At 38.9% G+C, this 22,425-nt stretch overlaps 2 protein-coding genes across 3 annotated transcripts in view; both read right to left on the bottom strand.

Moving 5' to 3' along the window:
* MRPS6 (mitochondrial ribosomal protein S6) overlaps nucleotides 1-22,425 on the bottom strand; it is a 68,004-nt gene that overhangs the window by 25,910 nt on the left and 19,669 nt on the right. The window lies entirely within an intron of this gene.
* SLC5A3 (solute carrier family 5 member 3) overlaps nucleotides 9,436-22,425 on the bottom strand; it is a 33,333-nt gene continuing 20,343 nt past the window's right edge. For both annotated transcript variants that reach the window (XM_035283044.3, XM_078358744.1), the window contains exon 2: nucleotides 9,436-21,054. In XM_035283044.3, coding sequence (XP_035138935.1) covers nucleotides 18,566-20,722 — 2,157 coding nt within the window. In that variant the 5' untranslated portion in view covers nucleotides 20,723-21,054 and the 3' untranslated portion in view covers nucleotides 9,436-18,565. The remainder of the gene's footprint in view (nucleotides 21,055-22,425) is intronic.

Genomic DNA, 22,425 nt, shown 5'->3' with positions numbered 1-22,425 from the left:
TAAAAAAGGAACCCACTGAACAAGAGGGAAGACATAATTATAGGAGATCCAACCTATGTGAACTGACTAGTTGTCAGCTATATATATGTGTTAGTCATGTGCCTAACCAGATTATTAACTAACGACATGATTAACTACATTAATCTCTGTAGTTCAGTGATAATGTACCTTTGTTCCTTAATCAACTAATTTCCAAGGTTTCAAATCAAAGAATACCATTCAGATGTAATTCATTTAAGGACAAATTTGGGGGCTCACTTACATATAATCAATCATTCCCTTCATGATTTGAGTAAGTCAAAAGAAAAGGGCAGAAATCACCAAGGAATTCCTCAGCACTGGAATCATCTGGGAGCTTTAAAAATAAAGATTCCTGCATCTTACCCTCAGATATTTCAATTGGCTTAGAGATTCAAAAATTCTAGAAAATATAAAAGGGCAGAAATCACCAAGGAAGTCCTGAGCACTGGAATCTTCTGGGAGCTTTAAAAATAAAGATGCCTCCATCGTACCCTCAGATATTTCAATTCAATTGGCTTAGGGATTCAAAACTCCTGGACACTAAGACTTTTTTTTTAAAGTTCCCCAGGTGCAGACAAAGGTGAGAACTGCACTCTAATAGGAAGCTAGCTGGCTTCTCCTTCTCCCAAAGATGAATGACTGGCTGAATTGCAGTTGGTAAAAGATTTTAAGCAACGAACTCCAACTCTAATTTAAGGAACATAAAAGTTTCACTCTTTCTCACAATAATATTGGAGTCTTGTCTGAACATGAATGGAGAAATGAAAACCCCAGTGGGTGACAATTTGGGGTAAATACTACTGCATAAGCTAGAAACAACACTGAAATGAAGGTACCGTTTGCTACTCTGGGGACATTTTGAAGTCCATGATCCTCTTGCTGAGAGGTTTTCATTTCTAAACTCCCCATCCCCCTTCAGATGCACTCACAGATAAAAGATAAATGGGAAGATTGGCAGGAGTCCTGGTTACTATGACAGCAAATAAAGGAAATGCTTAGCTTGTGAAATGGATAGTGGGGGCAGGAATCAGGTAGACATCACTGAGCCACCTGCCTTGTTGACTGCTCGCCTTCATACACAATTCAGTTCCCTGCCTTCGCCTTATATTTCAGCCTCTTCACAGGGTAGATGGGAAACACACTGGAATGACAGGAAAACCAGGGGAGGGAATAGTCAACCAAAGATTCAGATGGTAGAGACAAAAGGTTTTTAAGAAAATGAATCTTCTACATACCCATGTAAGTTTTAGCAAAAATATTAACTGGTGGACTGGGTTAAGAGAAGCTCTTAAAATCATGCATTAATAGAATGACAAACATGGACTTTGACAAGAAAGTCAGATTTGCATAATTTGCTAAACAACAGATCAAAAGCATGTCCACCAAGTAGGCCACTACGGCGATGCTTACATTCAAGCGGTGGGAGGAAGGCACAGTGATGAATTGCTCTACTCTGCAGAGCAGAGAAAGGGCACAAATACAAAGGAATTACAGGATTAAAAACATGCATCAAGATTCAGCTACTTTTTCAGATGCCACATATGACGGAAATCATGTGTTATCTTTCTGTGTCTGGCTTATTTCACTTCACAGCATGTCCTCCAGGCTCATGCATGCTGTTGCACAGGATTTCCTTTTTTATGGCGGAAGAGTATTCTGCTGTGTATACCATACTTTCTTTATCCACTCATCCACTGATGAACACTTAGGTTGATCCACATCTCAGCTATTGTGAACAGTATTGCAACACACACAGGAATACAGATACCTCTTCGATGCTGATTTTGGTCTGTTTATCCAGTAGTAAGACCACTGGATCACATGGTCGTTCTATTTTTAATATTTTGAGAAATCTCCATACTGTTTTCCACAACGGCTGTACTAATTTATTCCCACCAATGGTGTACAAGAGTTCTTTTTCTGCATAACCTCGTCAAAATTTCTATTTTGTCTTTTTCATAATAGCTATCCTGACAGGTAAGGGGTGATACCTCAATGTGTCTTGTTTATCATTTGTTTGTTTTGATAGAGACGGGGGTTTCACCATGTTGGCCAGACTGGTCTCAAACATCTGACCTCAAGCGATCCACCCACCTCGGCCTCCCAAAGTGCTGGGATTACAGGCGTGAGCCACCATGCCCGGCCTCAATGTGGTTTTGTGTTTCTGTGAATTATGTTAAATGAAATAAGCCTGGCAAAGAAAGACAAATACTGTATGATCTTACTCATGACATTTTAAAAAGTTGATCTCATAGAAGTAGAGAGTAGAATGGTGGTTATCAGAGGCTTAGGTGGTTATGGAGAGGGGGAATTGTGAGCTGTCAGTCAAATGATACATAATCATAGACGGAGAAATATTTTTCAAAGTGTCCAGAATAGACAAATATAGAAAGTGGATAATTGTCTAGGCTAGAGGGTAGTGGGGAGAGAACAGGTGTGGGGAGGGAGAATTGGGGAGTGACAACTAATAATTATGAAGCTTCTTTCTGGGGTGAAAAAAATGTTCTACAATTGACTGTGGTAATGGTTGTAAAACCCTGAACAAACTAAAAACCACTGGACTGTACACTTCAAATCAGTGAACTGTATGATATATGAAGTTTATCTCAATGAAACTATTTTTTCAAAAAGATCCAGCTACTATCTATAAATGTGCCTTTCTTCTGTAATCCCATAGGTATCTCTCTCATTCCACATACATCTTGCAAGTGTAATTATTTAGGACTCTGTGCCCTCCCTTAAACCTCTTCTAGGTTCCCTCTTACTCATGGTTATTAGATGCTGAAGGTCCAAAGAACCTGACTCACTATACACTTTCAATAAATGTGTGATGACTATGTAAGTCAAAGAATAAACGGAGAGTTGAGAAATAAAAGTTGCTAACTGTACTTAATCCAACTACAAAGGAAGAAAGGATTAAACTGAGTCATAAAGTTTATGAGGATCTTCACTGCAAAGAGGAAAGCACATTATTTTTTGAAAGACAGAGATGCATAATGAAGTTCATGAACATTCCACCAGTCAAAAGGGGAGATACAGAGTAAAAGAACTAGAAATAAGACAAAAGACAGAAACAAAGGCAAAGGCACAGGCAGAAACACTTAACAGTGCATCCCAACTTCTAAAAATTCTTGGGATAAAATACAAAATCCAATGGATGTTCAACTGCCGAAGCATATGGGAATATAGCAACAAAAAAAAAAACCTTGACTCTGAAAAGCCATGGAAAACTTCTAGAAATGGTCAGCAAGCCCTATGAAGAGACAACAGGACTTTACAGAGGCCTCCCTTAGGGTGTGACAGTGAAACTACAAAATAGACTTGGAAGGGGAGCATGCCTAAGGGAACAGTGGCTCTCATTTTGTTGCATTATTAGCAGTGTCTATCCTCAATTACTGAAACATGGAGGCCACACATGAAAAGGAACCTCAACTGCCTCAAAGTTATCCAGAGAAAAAACAGAAGACTAAGATGTTGAAGGGTCTGAAATCTATGCCCTGTGCTATAAACCCAGGGAGTGAAGAACATTACATCTGATTTTGAGACTTCGGAGTACATTTATCTTCAACATTTCTCTTCAAATAAAAGTGGCGAGGGGGCTGGGCACAGTGGCTCACGCCTGTAATCCCAGAACTTTGGAAGGCCAAGGTGGCGGATCACAAGATAGAGAGATTGAGACCATCCTGGCCAAAATGGTGAAACCCCATCCCTACTAAAAATACAAAAATTAGCTGGGGGTGATGGCACACACCTGTAGTCCCAGCTATTTGGGAGGCTGAGGCAGGAGAACTGCTTGAACCCAGGAGGTGGAGGTTGCAATGAGCCGAGATGGCGCCACTGCCCTCTAGCCTGGCGACAGAGCTAGACTCCATCTCAAAAAAAAGTAGGGGAGGGAATAACACTTCAGAGGCAGAAGTTGGGAGTAAAAGCCAGGGACAGATTTAAGGTCAATGAGAAAATCCCTTAAAGTTTAGAACTTTCTGAAAGTGGAATGAGCCTCCTTGGCAAGAAGACGGCGGTGGTGCTGGTAATGTTCTATCTCTTATGGGTGGTGGTTACGTAGGTATTCGCTAATTACAAGTGATTCCCATTACTCATGGAATCCATACATGTCCCTTTGCCTACTTGCTAAAATTTATTTGTAACCCCCAAATCAATACTCCCAGCAATACTGCAGTCATGTGTAGATATGCACACATGTAGAGTGTGGTGGAAAATTTGAGTTTCCTATTGCACACATTCCCAGCTGAGATAGAAAAAGGTAATGTTCTGCCCTCGTTTCAGCTCACATATCATAAACAACTGTCCTTTTGCCATCTGATTAGTACCAAGTTTTTTGCATGTGTGCTTTTTGGTGGTCATTTGTTGTTTAAAATGGCTCCCAAGTGTAGTGCTGAAGGGCTGTCTAGTGTTCCTAAGCGCAAGGATGTGATGTACCTTAGAGAGAAAATTTGTGCTAGATAAGCTTCATGCAGGCATGAGTTCTAGTGCTTTCGGTCTTGAGTGCAACCTTATCATTGTTATCCGTGTTATCAACAATTAGTAAGTATGGTGTCTTTAAAAAGAAACACACATAAAGTGAGGTCATGTATTGACTGACTAAAATGTATTGACAAAAATGACACGACCATACATTGGAAGGAATCTTAACGCAATGGGCAATGATTCAGAATTCACTCATGCAGCATTTAAGGTAAATTTACAGAACACAACTACCACAAATAACTGTGTTTACTATACACTGTACATTTGTGTCATTTTACAGAATATGGTAAAACTCACAATAAAATAGCTTTAATGGGTGGTATTCACACATTGTGTAAATGAATCACCTATACAGCCTTTTTTTATTTTTTTTTTTAAATGAGACAGGATCTCACTCTGCTGCCTGGGCTGGAGTACAGTGGCACACAGTAGTTCACTGTAGCCTCGACCTCCCAGGCTCAAGCAATCCTCCTGCCTTGGCCTCCTGAGTAGCTGTGACTACAGGTGTGCATCAGCACAGGTGGCTCATTTTTGTAGATTTTGTAGATATGGGGTTTCACTATGTTGCCCAAGCTGGTCTCAAACTCCCGGGCTCAAGTGATCCATTGGCCTCAGCCTCCCAAATGTGCTGGGATCACAGGCATGAGTCACCATGCCCAGCCACCTACATAGCTTTTAAGGCCTCTTTGAGAAATGTGAACAGTCTTCATAGTTTTGCTCTTAGAAATAATCAGAATTTTATAGCCAGGCGCGGTGGCTCACGCCTGTAATCCTAGCACTTTGTGAGGTCAAGATGGGTGGATCACCTGAGGTCAAGAGTTCAAGAAATAAGCAGAATTTTAAAACTCCAACTCTGCTTCTGGTAGTCAACCTGTTGTCTGAGGGAAAGACAGAAATGGGCAATAGGCTCTGAAAATTTCAACCTTCAGAAGGTTTAAGAGTGGGTACCAGAGTTTCCAGGCAAGCCAGAGGATTCAACACAAGCACCTAATTATGCTCCCACCTGAAAACCTACTAGAACTACTATAAAGAGTTTTTTTTCAGCTTTATGGAGGTATAATTGTCAAAAATGATATATTCAAGGTATATACAACATGATGTTTTAATGCACTGTTGTACAGGGTTTTGTTTTCTTTTTTTACAGGTACAACCTTACAAGAATATGAGAAGAAACAGCAGCAATAAAATTTTGGAAGAAAGGAAGTAGATGTAGACAACCAACAATGGGAAAAACCAAGAATCAACCATACCAACACTGGGCACCTCTGAAGTGAGGGTGAAGTGACACCAAAATACACACAGTTGGTCAAAAGTTTAAGAACTAGTTGGATCCTGAGATGCATATTTGAAGGTTTATACTTCAAATAAAAAAGAGAGACATCTCTGCATTGGGGGACACCCAATGGTAAATGGTAGTACTGTACCAAAAGAGAGTAAGGAAAAAGTGCAGGCTGTGAATCTGCTCTCTCCCCACGTGGCTCTCACAATCATGGCAAAAGGCCTTTTACCCTTCAGTTTAAAACTCAAAGAACTTTCTTTGGAAAACCTTACTTGTTCTAAAGATATTGCAGAACTTAACCCAACATACGGCCAGGCCATGCAAGCCCAATTGCGATGCCAGCATGCTCCACCCTATTAAGAATAAGCAGATCAGCATATATCGGAGAAAAGCCTTTAACATGGAAGATTAACACAGAAAAAAACTATCTTGAAGTAAATAATGCAAGAGTAGAAGACAACAGTACCTTCAGAGATGAGAAAATACAGCATCCATAAGACAAGAGTAAGAGGCTATAAAAAAGAATTGGGGAACAAAGAGCTCTTAAAATTGAAAAACTTGACAGAAATTTTATTCTTTTTCAACATAAGGTTGGAAGATAAAGTTTAGAAACTCCCCTAGAAAGGGCAGAGATGAAAATTAAGAGCAAGGATATGAAACCAAGTGTACCAGTCCAGGAGGTCCAAAGGGGCTCTAAGCAGAACAGCAGGGAGAACCACAGTCCCCGAGAGGAGTTGCCACATTGAAAGAACTCACCAAGGGCCAGTACTGTCCAAGAAAAAGTTTTGTCAAGGCACCTAACTAAAATTTCAGAGCACAGGGGCTAGAGGCTAGAAAATTCCTATGGTCTTATGCTTTCAAATATCTGAAGGAAACTGCTTTCTAACCTAGAATTCTACATTCAGCCAAACTTGCAAACAAATATGAGGTAGATTAAAGACTCTATCCATGCAAAAATTAATTTTAAGGAGTTATAGTATTCAAAAAAATGAGTTGTGGCCAGGCACATCACTCAGGAGTTCAAGACCAGCCTGGCCAACTTGATGAAACTTCAGCTCTACTAAAAATATAAAAAATTAGCTGGGCGTGGTGGCAGGCACCTGTAATCCCAGCTACTCAGGAGTCTGAGGCAGGAGAATCACTAGAAACCAGGAGGCGGAGGTTGTAGTGAGCTGAGATCGTGCCACTGCACTTCAGCCTGGGCAACAATGCCAGCTCCATTCATGGTGTATGTCCGTTATGGTTATACCATTTTTTATCTGGGGAAAAAAAAAGTTTCATCAGTATTATCAGCAGGTTTCTTACAGCTGGAGAAGAGAAATACAAACACTGAGGTAAGGCTAAAAAGAAACCTCTGGTGCTGGTTTAGAACTGGAGGCATCCATAGATGTGCACTGTCAGCAACAGGGACATGTTCTGAGAAACGTGTCGTTAGGCAGTTTTGCTGTGTACAATCATAAAGTGTACCTCCATACACCTAGATGGCATGGCCTACTACACACCTAGGCTATGTGGTATAGCCTACCGTCCTTAGACTACAAATGTGTGCAGTTACTGCAGGGAATACTGCAGGTAACTGCACAACGACGATACTTGAGCATCTAAACTTAGAAAAGGTCCAGTCAAAATATGACATAAAAGTTAAAAAATGGTATACCCATAAAGGGCACTTACCATGAATGGAGCTGGCAAGACTGAAGTTGCTTTGGATGAATGAGTAGTTAGTGAATGTGAAAGCCTAAGACATTACTGTCCACTTTTATATGCCTGGCAGCAGGGTTTACACCAGTACCACCACAAACAGGAGTAATGTGTTACAGTATGGTACAAGGTCACTAAGCGATAGAAATTTTTCAGCTCCATTACCTTAGAAGATCATAATCATATTGTTGGTGTCATCCATTGTTGACTGAAACACCATTATAAGATGTGTGACTCTATGTGTATTTCCTAGTTCTGTAAGCTGAAAGGGCCCAGAAGTCATGATACCCCTGCAGCAACGAGTACTCCAAGCCACTCTACTAAAGGCCCGACCCCCAGACTGAGGCAGGGAAATGACACAGTGCACCCTTAACACCTTAGTGTGCCGGAAAATGCAAAGCACTTGAGAACTGATAGAAATATCACAAAGGACAAAGAAACTGTTGAAAGGGGTCTCATCAGCTAAATCTGGAAACATCTGAGCAAAATAATGACAGTAATGGGTAGTAACTCACTGAACAAAATCATCCAAGAATTCATACTGACAAATTAACAGGAAAAGGGGAAACTCTTGAGTTCAGTATCCTCCCCACCCAAAAAAAATTGGAAAAGAACCATCACAGTAACAATTTAGGCAAGATTCATAGACAAATGAATGCTAAAATCAGGGGTTCAAATTTGATGAGAAATAGGTTATTTACATGGTCGTTAAGTATCTCCCCCCCCCACCCCGACAAATTACGTTACCAAAGGGAAAAAAATAGCAGCAGTGGAGAAGGCTGGTGGACACCACCTTAATTATCAAAGTTAATGTCAATGATAATGGGACAATACATCAAATGCCTCTTAAAATGTGAAGCTTTAGGGACGCAGCATCACTTTTGTATTTCTGCCAAAAATGCAGTGTGAATCTTAATAATGAGAGGAGATAAACCCAAACTGAAAAGGGATAGTCACAAAGTGACTGGCCTCTGTTACTTTAAAAATGTCAATACTGGCTGGGCGCAGTGTCTCTTGAATATAATCCCAGCACTTTGGGAGGCAAAGGTGGGTGGATCACCTGAGGTCAGGAGTTCAAAACCAGCCTGGCCAACATGGCAAAACCCCATCTTTACTAAGAATACAAAAATTAGCTGGCATGGTGGCATGTACCTGTTATCTCAGCTACTTGGGGAGCTAAGGCACAAAAATCACTTTAACTCGGGAGGCGGAGGCTGCAGTGAGCCAAGATCATACCACTGCACTCCAGACTGGGTGACAGAGCAAGCTGCATCTCCCAAAAAAAGCTCAATACCATGAAAGACAAGGCCACAAAATGATGCAGATTAAAGGGGGCAAAAGACAAGAAAACTAAATGCAATGGACTGGCTTCTGAAGGGGGGTGGGGGAGAAGCTGCTAAAAAGACATTACTGGAACCAGCAATAATTGAATAGTCTCCCGATTTAAAATCAGTTTCTGTCCAGAGTTTGATAATTATGAGTGACTGTCCTTAAGAAATATACCTGAAAGTATTCAGGGAGTAAAGGGGAATGATATCTGCAAATAGTATCTCAAATGGTTCTAAAAAAAATATTTATGCTTCAGAAGAATGGCAAAGCCAATATGACAGGCAGTATGTTCATCACTGGTGAGCCTGGATGAAGTCAGGTCCTAAATTCCTCATTCCATTCTTACAATTTTCCTGTAATGTGAAATTTCAAAATTAGAAGTGAAAAAACTAAGAGTATTTTAATTTACTCAATGTTTTAAATAGAATCCTATTCTCAGTCAATACCTGGGAGTCAGTGTTTACAAACATTAAAAGTGAAAAAACTTGGTAGGGGAAACTCACTGGAAAACATTCATGGGCCAACAGCAAAGGAAACTAAGGTACAAATTCTTCAACTCTGAGGCCCAGAACACTAAATTGTGGAGGTGTTCATACTAAAAATACATAGTCACAGAAATATAAATTTTTCATTTTATTCAAAGTTGGTACAGAATTTCTAACATTTCCATAAAATAATTACTATACTTCAGTTACAGGACAAAATACCACAGAAAGGAATGTACTTTGCAAGAAATGTAGTTCATCTTAAGTTTCCAAATACTCTTGAAGGCTAATGCAGCAGCTGGCAAAATAACACACAGTACACAAAGAACAGTGTATTTTACAGAGTCAGTAATGAAAACTGACAGCTCTTTAGCAGATATGCTTCATTTTTTTCATTTTTTAAACAACACTTTCAAAAACACATGAAACCAAGATCATACATGTTTACAATTTAAAAAAATCAGATTGTACACAGTAGGTTAGAATAAACAAGTTAGAATTATCATGAATGATTTTAACATTCTTAAATCTACACTTTCAACTGTACTCCTTTCGATATAGAAATAACCTGCTTTATACCAAATTCTACTATCTGCTTGCAACTAAAACATTGTACAATGAGATGGATCCAATTAGTCAAACCTTAAAATTAAAAAAGCTGTGGACAACAGAGGGTAAACTAGAAATCCATTGACAATTCAAAAAACTCACTGATTAAAAATTAATGTTCGTCAACTTCATTTATAATCACATTTGGTCTACAATGCCTAACTAAAATGACACATGTACACAATACACACTCCCAGTGTATTAATTGGTCTGTTACAAAAAAGTCTGAACAAAGCAACATAAGCAGGACACTGGGAAGAACATTTTTCAATGTAGACATCTTTTAAAAATGCATTAATACTTACATATCAAAATTACTAGATAAAAGCAGCAGCACTCTGCTGACATTTGGCTTAAAAATAAAGGAATGAATGAAGCAATTTCACAGGATACTATTAGAAAAAGAATTGGTTTTCTTCTTGAAGAAGACTACTAACTTTTGCACAGCAACTATTTTTGATAACCATCTTATCAAAAAGAAAAAAAAGCACTGAGAAGTATAACACAGTTCATACATGATTGCCAACATGAGTCTGGACAAAAGAAAACGGTATGTCCAAGCAAAGAATGGATAAATCCCTGCTCTATTTCTGAACTCTGCTGGCAATCTATAAACTGAAGCAGTAACAGTGGGGGAAAGCAGGGAACAAATTCCATACCATCATCTGACACTAATAGGGTATGGCATTATTAGAAAAAAAATAAAGCTTTTGCATTTTAATAACCCCACAGAAAAGTCTATGAGCAAAAGACTTGATCTGCTTGCCACTCAAAAGTTAGAGATCTCACAGTGAAATTAGAAAACTCTAATTATACATATTTACACTGCTAGGACTACTTTTCACCTAGGCTAATTAAAGCAGTTTTCCATGAAATTATAAATGAAAGGCATTTCTGCCAAAGAAATCTCCAAAAGCATTCTTTTGTACAGTTCTTACAAACGATTTTAAATTTAAAAACATGTAAAGGTACACAACACATAATATGTAGGATTAACAGGTTATAACAGCTTTGCATTATCACATGTTGCTAAGCCAAGGATGTTCCTCAAAACTTTTTCCTGCATTTCTGGTACTCTTCTTGCCCTCATCCCCAGGCCTGAGGTTTGATATTCTCAAATAATGTTGTAGGCTCACACCTGGCTAGCTTTTCGCTGGCAGGAATAATCTCTCCCTCAAAGTGTTCAGGTTAACTCTTCTAAAACATCTCATATTAGTCTACACTAGATAGAGTCTTCCTTCTAGATATATGAGAGTTGACCAGGTCTTTCCCTAAAAAGGCAATTTTATAAAATAGAAAAGAGTAGAAACAAAGGTAGTCATTTGTCTCCCATTCTGAGAATTATATCTTTTGACACATGGGCAAAATTTAAGACAAAACACATTCATTCATTCTTGATAAGCTACTCAGAGATAAAGTGAGGAGGTGGAAAAGGGCAATACTGAGTAGAACAACATACATTTTCTTCTGCACACACATTCACAGATTTCCTCTCATCTAGACTGGAAGAAGGTTCATGGGACAGATAAAACACTCTTCTCCATCCCATTGTGAAAAGCAAAGTAGCTCCTCTGGCAAATGTGCTTCAGAATCATTCTCATGTCCAGAACACTCAGATCAAATTCTCCTTTATTAAAATTAAGCACGGTCAAGTATATGAAAAAAATAAAGGTAACTTCCTAGCTCACATACAAACCTATACAAAAAAATCAAAAACAAGTAGTATTTGCCCTTTTAAAGTATGACTTTCTGCATGTTTGGGGGGGCACTGTTGATGAGAGGTAATATTTCTTAAAAGATTTAAGATTTTTTTAAAAATTCCAATGACACTACAGCTTAAAGCAGAAATGTGTCACCTGCTCCACACACCAAAAACCTAGACATCCGTCCCTGTTTCTCTAGTTTCAAGTTGCAGTAAAAAGCCCTCCAACCCCATTTTAGCTAGTACCCCCCAAATATAATTTTGGCATTCTTGACATTTATATTCTCTTCCTCCATCACTGTGGCACAAACTTACTGAGATTATTCCCTTGGATCCCTTATCACTTAGGACCAATAACTTAGACACCGCATTGTCTTGGGCTTATCAATGCCATACTCCTCATAGCAACTCAGACAAATACCTGGTGGCCTTTATGACTGGCACTTGTGGGATACTCAGAATACTATTAGTCTTGTGCTTTCTACGTGTGGATACACTAATGTGTGAACACGATTTTGTGCTTTCTATGGACTTTAGCTTTTTCTCTATCATGGAATATAAACTGCTGTCACATACCTGTTCTCAGATACACCTATCAAACCTACAATGGAAAAACAACAAATTAAGATCATCACAGAACTAAGTTACTTGAAATTTTTAATTATGGATATAAAAGAAACAAATAAATAACATTCAGACTGCAACACAAATAAAGAACTACCTGGTTTCACTGAACCTAAATAAAGGCTGCACATAAAGTATGTAAATATAATGGATATGGTTTGTTTTTTACTTCCTTCACTAGTTACAACAAAATTTAAGAGGAGTAGCAAATATTTCTGTTAAGAACGGAAAGGTGCAAACTAGCAGAGTCAATACTGGTAACCAGAAGGCACTCAACCAAACACATAAATTTCAAAAGCAGTTATATTATGGAATACCATATATACTGGCCTTTGCCAGTTCGGGATTTCTACAATAGCAGTAAGCCTCATTTCTATTTCCAATTATAACAACAAAAAGATGAGTTACTAACAAACATTCCACTTACAGAAGTCTAGGCTACACTGATAAATTGACTACTCTGTTAAAGAGCAATAAAAAGTAAACACTCCCTTATCCAGCAGCACTAGGGAACAAGGTGAAGTTACCAAGATAAATTAGGCTGGGGATAGCTACTGCCAACTTGTGCTATTGCTGAATTCACTGTAGTATGTATGTATTTCCCTTATTAATAAAGCTCTGAACCTAAACCACCTAGAAGTGAGGGGGAGATCTTCATTATCAGGGGCAACAATTACGCTACAGTGCTTTTTCTGTGGTATAGAACAAAACCACTGTTCCTACACTATGAAGAATCTGAGACCACTGTGCTTTGTCTTAATTTGCTCTTCAGCTGCTTACTTTACATAAAGTAAGATTATTGGTTTAAGTCAACTGCCTCAGATTATGTATGGTACTGCCCTAAAAAGTGAAATGTACAAGATCAGCAATGATACAGATATACCAAACTGTTTTGTTTATTTCTGAGTGAAAGACTATATGCCAATGGTTAGGGTTGTCGGTTACCAGATAAATTAGGTGCTTACCCCAAAACAAAAAAACTAATCCCTCTTTTTATAAACAAGTTTAGATGAAAACAGACACAAATTACATCAATTTTCACAACATTCCTTTAAAGGTGAATCAGTAATTTAAAACCTTATTCCCAGCACTGGAGAGAGAGAAAAGTTTAAATAACATTTATATGACTACTAAGTGAATAATGGTGTGGGACTCATCACTGGCAAAGCCTGTTAATTACTTTGAACCTTACCTAAATTCTCTCCTAGGAGTCAAAGTAGCTGAACAGCTGAAGTACTCCAACAGAGGACAGAGTCTGACAAAAACATTCCACGTTAAGCGACCTTAATGGAAGAAAAAGATTTGCTGCCCCAAGGTAACCAAATCTAGCAATCAGAAGATTACTTTTTCACAATCCAACCTCATATCTTCCAGTACAAAAGGGTTCCTCTATATGCCAACTAATTCCAAATTTTTACAGCAAAAAATACGCCTTTTTGGCATAAAAACTCCACGGTTTCTCCGCACTCTGACACCATCATTTCAAAGGGGCTCACATAAATGTTCACTACTGCTCTCTCCCTAATTTTTGAAAAAGGAGTTTTGAGAATACTGATGAACTATTAGTGCTTTTATTATCAGCCAACACAAAGTGTGAGAATATCATTCTTGAGAATTAACATTTTAAGCCAACAGAAATTCAGTATACTTAAAATATAACTGTATTTAATGAATTATTATTTGGATCTGAAAGTCCTCAATACTGGGGCAAAATGGCACTATGCCTGAAAGTGAACTAAGCTGACGAAATCAAAATTTGAACTTGCCAAGTGTTAAAAAGACTAGGTGTAGAACTGACACAGCAATGTGAAGGAAGACAAAGAGAAAAACCAGTCTCTCTGAATGGTACGCAGGCATATGCACATATAGAAATATATCCTACCAGTAAAGAAGTCTCCTCAGGCTATTACAAACACTGCAATGGCTTCAGCAACCTAGCACCTGGCTAATGCAAAATTTTACAAATACTGAAGCCTCAAAACATTTTTCTACTAAATTATCCCTAATGTGTTAATAAATTTTGTACTTTACAATGCTTAACATCAAAACAGGTTTAACAAGCTGACACTTACTTATTAGTGCCCTAATTTATATGGGGAGGAGTTTAAAGTAGCTGAGAATCAAGGTACTTCAAAGTTCTAGAATCCAATGAAAATGATTCTATTTCTGCAGATTTTAAGCTAATATTTGTTGTCTTTTACCAATGTGCTAATGTCTGTCACCCAGGTACTTATCTCACTTAATCATTTTTCTGATTTCTTAGGAAAATTTTGTCCTGGCAAGTCTCTTTAGTCACATCATTCAACAGGAATGGTCCTGTATACTCTCTACCCAAACCTAGGAAATAGTGAGGTGTCACCATAGGCGAACCATGTGATCCCTTTCCAGTCATCATGTCTCTGATAAAAATGAGCCAGAGGAATAAACATAAGGCAACCCCATAAGCTTTAACACTGTCAATTAGGAAAAGGGAAGACCTAACTTTTGAGTAGCAAATAACTGGGGAGCTAATAAGCCAAAGCATTTGGTGGTAAAGAATGAAAATAACCCATAGGCTACACCAAACGATACTCAAGGTCAGAGGGGAAGATCATGTGCCCACGATAGAGAAAATAAGCCATGGGCTGCGAATACAGACACACTGGAATTGCCCTGACAAGACTTAACCCCTTGCTTAGCCTCAGAAGTACATAACAACCCTCTCAACTCATTTTTTTCTTTTTTTTTTTTTTGAGATGGAGTCTTGCTCTGTCACCCACGCTGAAGTGCAGTAGTGTACAATCTTAGCTCACTGCAACCTCCGCCTCCCAGATTCAAGCAATTCTGCCTCAGCCTCCCCTGTAGCTGGGATTACAGGCACACGTTACCACGCCTGGCTAATTTTTGTATTTTTACTAGAGATGGGGTTTCACCATGTTAATCAGGCTGGTCTCAAAGTCCTGATCTCAGGTGATCCGCCCGCCTCAACCTTCCAAAGTGCTGGGATTACAGGTGTGAGCCACTCACTGCACCAGGCCTCAACTCAGTTCTTAAAATGTGAAGTTTCAAAGAGTGATGGGTCCCAGCTAATTTCTTCAGGTACTATCCCTAAGAGCTATGGCTACATGACCCTGGCCAGCCTCCTTGTGCCAAAAGACAATGGATCCTTTGAGCTAAGTGAAAAGGAAGCCCTAGGAGATCAGAGCTATTGAATTTACACCAAAGGACACAGCACCACTGCTATTGCTTGATGCTTCTCTAACCTAAAGACAAAACATAAATACCCCCAGGAAAGAATAACTGGGGAAGAAACTGACTCAACTGTTCATTCTCTGGGGGTAGCAGGACAGAATATTCTGAAAGATGACCAGGGAAATTAGAGGTCCCACAAAATACACAATAATCAACCAGCATACCAAATCTAATACGCTCTTCTCATCAGATCTTGAGACAAATTTTAATTGTCTGAGAAGACAAAAAAAATCTAAGAACTGGGGATACCGTTACCACCTGGTAAGACATGTATTTTTCTCTACCTTCCAAGACCAGTGTCCTCATCTCATTTTGACTTTTAGCTACGCTAGTCAATATCAATCTTCAATTCTGAACCTTAGCTTGAGCTAATATAAAAATATGCACACGTTAATGTCTAAAGACCAATGTCATTTAGGATCCACTTAGTCAGTATGTACAAAAAGTATGAACATTTTGCTAGCTTAAGACAGTCCATGTTTCATTCCAGCAACCATCATTCTGGAATATAGACTGAAGACTGGTCCCTGAATGAAGCTGCAATCAGCAATTCACATACTTATTCAAGCACATTATCTATTACTGGGAAGCAATAAGAAAGACAAGCTTCAGGGACTTTCGTCTAAATAAAGTGATGTTTATACTGGCAAGAATAAACAATTCTAATGAATATGCTAATAGTCATTCCTTATTTACAGACTTTAGTACTCTAAACTTGACCTACTGCTATATACATACAGACACAAGATGATGTACCTTATGTACCTTACTAAGAGCAGAGAGAAGGTAGAGGGACCCTAATTCTCCAAACTACTTGGACTCAATGTTAAATAAAAGGAGGAAAAAAAAATCACAAACACTTCCTAGTCATTTATGCTGGATATGGAAGAGATAGAAAGGCTGCCTGGCCAATATGTCAATTATCACTGCCAAATTACACAGCAGTGTGGTTCAAAGAAAATTTTAATTCCTATAACTTAATGGCAATTTGAAAAACCCAAACACCAAAAGGTTGTCTCAAGGAAAGATCAGTTCCTTTGAGAAAACAGAACAAAACACTGACAATCATTTGTCCAGATACATCTGAACAAGCCATGAGTCCAGATTTGGAGACCTGATTTCTGTTCTTCCCAAATAAGACTTCATAACCTTGGACATGTCACAGCCTCAACCTCCAAACAAGGAAAGGATGATCTCTATTTGGCCCCCAAAATTATAAACCTCAAGAATAAAATTGAGAAAAAAATTCTACAAGGCACTCTAAGCTCTTCAGAAATACATGCTATTCGTACATAAATTATTTTTTCATTTATAAACTCAGTCCATCAGAAAGCCTCCTGATCATAGGAAGACACTAAACTACCTGATAATTTCTAAAATTAACTTTGGACTAATTAAGTCCATCATAATGAAACTAGTTTACACACTACTAAAAAATTAAAATCAAGACTGAGTTTTGATTCAAAATCTACAAAAGTATTTATAAAAGTAACTTCCCTAAATACAAGCCTAGTAAAATCATGCAATCTAAAAAGTATCAGAGATTAAAGAAAGTACATACATAATTTGCTTCTTTCATCTTTCATGGAGGACAAAGGACAGTGTTGAGCACACAAAGACACAGAAGTACATAATTAGTAGAGCTTTTCTCTAACATCTTTTGTACCCTGTACCCACTACAGAGAAATAGCCTGTGAAAAAGATTCCCACCCACAGATGTTGCAACTGGGTGCCAAGCCACGTCAAGTTAGAATTCTGTAATTACACAGTCCTATAGTACCCTCCACAAGACACACTACTAACCCCAAAAGTTCTTGTTTGGCACCTCTCAAACATGCTATCCATCCTACAGAAAGACTATACTGACAACCTATCAACAGCAAAGTATGCACTGAGTTTTCTGTTGCTGATGGCCAGCTTGCATTGAAACATCCTCATGCTCTAAGTTACTATAACAGAAATGAAGAGGCTGTGTACAGATGGCAAGTCTTTTGAGGAAAAAAAAAAAAAAATCAGGGAAAAATGTATCAAGGATGAAATAAGATAACAGAATTAAATTTTCCCTCTAAAAATTTAACCTTGATATATCAAGTAGAGCAATCCAGCACACAAAGGCAGCGTCAATTTTTCTTCAGGTTTCTGGACATATCTTCCAACTGGATCCACCAAGGAAGGCATATGGCTAATAATTTTTCCAAATAACAAGAACAAAGCTAAAAAATTAGCAGAATATACGAGGAATCATCCGTTTAGCATAAGTTAGTCAAACACTGCTTGGGGGCTGGTCATTTCCAAACTATATGAACAACCTTAATCTGATCAATAAATACGGGGATCATCAGCAACATTTACTTCATTTTCTCCCCCATAATTATTTAAAAATACAATCATGACATGTAACTTTACAGGCAGACTTGTTGCTCATTTCAGTATGGTTCACTTAATATTCAAGTAGAAAAAAAAAAAGGAATGGAACAATGTTTTTCCCTAACATTCCATATACATGTGGTACAAATATACCTACAGGAAAACATTCTTTCTTTTGGCAATCAGAATCCAAAGGCTCATGCTAACAAAATGAACCTGGCAAACTTGTCCTGAAACAAGTATCACACAAGCACATTAGATTTTCAGTACATAACTGATTGCACAATTCTAAAAAATCAGTTTTTTTAATGGTAGGGATTACAGAGACAGAAAAAATTTTTAGAAATGAGCAAATCTTCTACACTTCAGGGTAAGAAGGTCTGCCAAGACTTGGCAGTGCAGACAGTGTACCTTAATTCATGGTAACTTAACATATATTCTGCTCTAAGTGCTCTGTGAAAATAATTGGTCCCTCCTTACTTTGGTATGTAAAATTTAAAACCACATTTGCACAATTCAGTCTGTTAAGTTTTGCTTCATTTAAGTTGAAGATTTACTTTCATCCATCTCTGGGAAAATAAAGTCCTGTAAGTAGATGATTTTCTGCTAAGTAAAATTTGGCTAAAACCTACAGCGTAAACAATGCCTGAGAGATGCAACAGTTACATAACTTTTTTTCCCCAAAGACCAGTCAGTATTGTCTTAAGTTAGTGTCTCACCATATCCATAAGTTCATAAGGAGAAATAAACAAACATGAAAATTCCAAGTGAACACACAGCAAAAAGTCCAATATTTAATATTAGTTTAACTTGCCGAGTCTCTTCCAGCATCTGTAAACAAACAGCCTCCTCCTCCATCAGGTCTCTGAGACTCCGCTTGCTGAGGTTCTTACTTTTAAAGCCACAAAACCAGTCTATGAACTTCCAGTACCGACCTCCATCCTCTGTTTCCTTCTTTCTCTCTTTCTCACCCATGAGAGCTGCTTGCCCATTGGAGTAAGCGTCAACTGGTGTTTCTGCCTCTGAATGACCTAAGGAAGCCACTGGGTTGCCCTCCTCTCTGCAGGTTACCAAAAGATTAACATCTTCAGGCTGAAGGCCCTTAATGCTGTCTTCAGATTTCCCGTTGGGAATGATGTGGTTGATGGCCTCATTATTCTCACTGCATCTCAGAATGCTCTTTTCTTGCATTTTGTATGGTTCCTCTTTCGGGGAGCAGCTCTCCTTCACTACCAGGTTCTTCTTAGACCAAAAGGTGGTGGTACGAATCTGTTCCTTTGTGGGAGGTGGCGTGAGAAGGCTCACAATTACAGTAATGAGTCCCGTGACCCAAAACAATACTGTGGCCACATACATATAATGGATGTCTTTGATGAAACCTGGCCTGTTATCAGGTTGGTCACACTCTGGGGCACGGTAGGCAAAGGCCAGTATCAAACGGATTGCTCCAAGAACAAACCCAGCCATTCCACCATAGAAAGCCCCTTGTTCATTGCAGCGCTTCCAGAAAATTGCCAGAAGGAACAGGGCTGCCACTGGGGGTGTCAGGTAATCTGCTACCTCCTGAATATAAAGGTACATCTGGCCTCCTTGCATCTCCACGATGATTGGCACCCATGCTATGCTGATCACCACCATAAAGGCCACAAAAACCCTCCCCACAATCATTAACTCCCGGGAGCTTGCGCTCTTGCGGATAAGTTTGTACACATCGAGGGTGAATATGGTACTGGCACTGTTAAAGATAGAGTCCAAGTCACTCATCAGAGCTGCAATCATCACTGCCATCATTAAGCCCCGAAGGCCCACAGGAACCAGCTTCATCACCAGCCGTGGGTAAGCAATATTGGAGCAACCAGCTCTGCTTCCACACACTAGCATGCAGTGCTCTGGATTGATGCAAGCTATATCATCAGCAAACAGTATCCTGGAAATCATTCCTGGAACAACTATGATAAACATTGGCAGAAGCTTTAAGAAGCCAGCCATAAGAGTAGAGCCTTTGGCATGAGCAATGTTTTTGGCTGCAAGGACCCTCTGCACGATGACTTGGTCAGCACACCAGTACCATACCGAGGCTGGGGTCTGCCCAAGGATGAATCCAGGCCAAGGAACATCTTCATCTGTTGGATCTCGCAGCATTTTCAGGGCTTCTTTCTTAGGGTGGACATTACAAGAATTTGTGTTGGAAAGGTTGTATGTCAACAAGATGGAAGTAACATTGGGTGAGGCCAACATGTACCTTCTCTTAACTTCCTCAAACCCGCCAATCTCCATTATGCTAATAATCATAAGTGTAAGTGCCCCAACGATCATGAGCAGAGCCTGTAGAGTATCTGTGTAGATCACTGCAACAAGGCCTCCGGTGACAGTCAGCAAAGCAGTCATGCCAATGAGCAGGATGACAGACACATAAAGATTCCAACCCAAAGACTCCTGGATAAAGAGGGCACCTGAATACAGATCCACTGAGAGCTTGGTGAAAATATAGAGAATCAGAGACAAGGCTGCAAAATAGACCTGAATCCTATGACCACCAAATCGCTTGGACAAATATTCAGGCATGGTATATACACCTGACCGGATGTAAATTGGGATAAAAACCCATCCCAGAAGTTGTAAAAGCAGTAAGGCATTGAATTCCCATGCGCCCACTGCAAATCCACTTGCAGCTCCAGATCCTGCCAGCCCAATGAAGTGCTCACTCCCAATATTACTCACAAACAGAGAGGCACCGATTGCTACCCAGGTCATAGAGCGCCCCGCCAGGAAGTATCCACTCACGGTGCTTCTATTAGATTTCCACATGGCAAAAAAACCAATGCACATGACCAGGATAAAATACAGGGCCACTATGGCAATGTCTGCTGTGTCCAGTACAGCTCTCATTCTGGTAACTCGTGAATAATAGCGTCCAATGACAGAAGTGTCCAGCTTTATTTATTTTTAGTAACCCCAGCCAAGTCTGTAAACCATACGTGAACTGGACTATACAGAGCAACACAGCAGGTCAAAGTCTTTGTCCTTTGGTTTGCTGTCTTGATGGTGGTGGTTGTGATAAACTTTGAAGAAGACAGTTTAAATTTTCCGCTTCTTAATTGGGATTGAGAACTTAGCTCGTACTCTTAATCCACTCTCCACAAGACCATCAGCATTTACTCAGGTGCTGGAGGAGAAATTCTGAGTTGCAGCTAAGTCTAGTGAAGCCTACTGTACCAACCCTGCAAGGCAGCAAAGACAAAAGACAAAGATTGAATTAGAGGAGGGTCTCACCACGTGATGAGGAAACTTTCAGTCTAGCAATCACGGCGCAACAAGACATTCTTTATAAAAAGAAAAAAAACTTTTAAAATACACTTCAATTCCATGGGAAAGAGCAATCTATATGATCACAGCTGATACTTCTGTCAGTGAGAATATTAATCATTTTGAACTAAGGACAAAAACTCATCAACCTCATAACAAAGTGGCCTAACTTAAGCGCTTAACTAACTGCCTACTACAGCATTGCCCTTTCTTGTCTTACTGTGGTAGTCTCATATTGGAACAGGTATTAAGATCTTAAAGCACCCTAAAGGGGCGAAAATACTAATTATATTCATAATAAAGGACACAAAAATGAATCTTAAAATACTATGAATCCTAACAGAGTTTGGGGCTAACCTTATGGCCAGTTAGGGTCCCGGATGGAATAGGCAGGTGGTGTTTACTAGATGTTATCATCTGCCTCAGAAAATTTAAATACAGAAAATCAAGTACTGCCTACTCTCTGGAAATATACTGTTATCAAGTTTCTTAAATGTCTGTAAACGGATACAGTAGTCATACAGTAACCTAGAACCTGTGAGACACCCACTGCCCTAATGGGAAACAAGACATTTCACATAAAACTAGAAACATCCAACTTACAAAACAACTTGAAAATTATATTATTTCTGCTAGTTAGAAGATGCTGCAAGAAGATAAAAAGAAAATTTTAGAAGAGGTAATTTCCTTCTCTTCCTTTTCGTCAGGCAGTATTTCCAAGAGAATCTCTGAGAAGATAAAGGCACTGACTAAAGGTTTGATTTTATTGAGTATGTTTTACTTTTAATGCTTTTTGTTGAAGGGTATAGAAAGCAGAGAAAAGAGGGAGGAGGAGAAAAGTTTTCTGAAGACTAAAAAATGATTATTATGTCCACCAAACCTCAACAAAACAGATATTTGTTGACCATCAGATAAATCTTCAATAAGACCATCAGGAATTTTTCAGTTCTGGATTAAGACAACCACTCTGCAAAACAGACATTTAAATTTACCTAAAATTAAATTTATTAATTTGATTGTTTTTCTCCTGAAAAAAGAGACAAATTCTGAATCTTCTAAATTAATTGTAATTGTAGCCGATAGATCAATACGAAAAAACATTTTTATTCAACCTAATGCCCTCCAAATATGAACTTCTAAATGATTTCTCCTTTTGCAATAAGGCAACCTCAGAGCAGAATGTTTTTCCACACTTTCTCCAAGGCATTTTCCTTTTGAGACCTGTAAATGATACTAAAGCCACCTCTTCTCAAAACTGTTCAAAACAGACCACAGTATTAAAAACT

The sequence above is a fragment of the Callithrix jacchus genome, chromosome 21, assembly GCF_049354715.1.
Source record: "Callithrix jacchus isolate 240 chromosome 21, calJac240_pri, whole genome shotgun sequence".
Taxonomy (NCBI): domain Eukaryota; kingdom Metazoa; phylum Chordata; class Mammalia; order Primates; family Cebidae; genus Callithrix; species Callithrix jacchus.
Note: the sequence above shows the minus strand (reverse complement) of the source record. Positions and strands in the feature narration are given on the sequence as shown.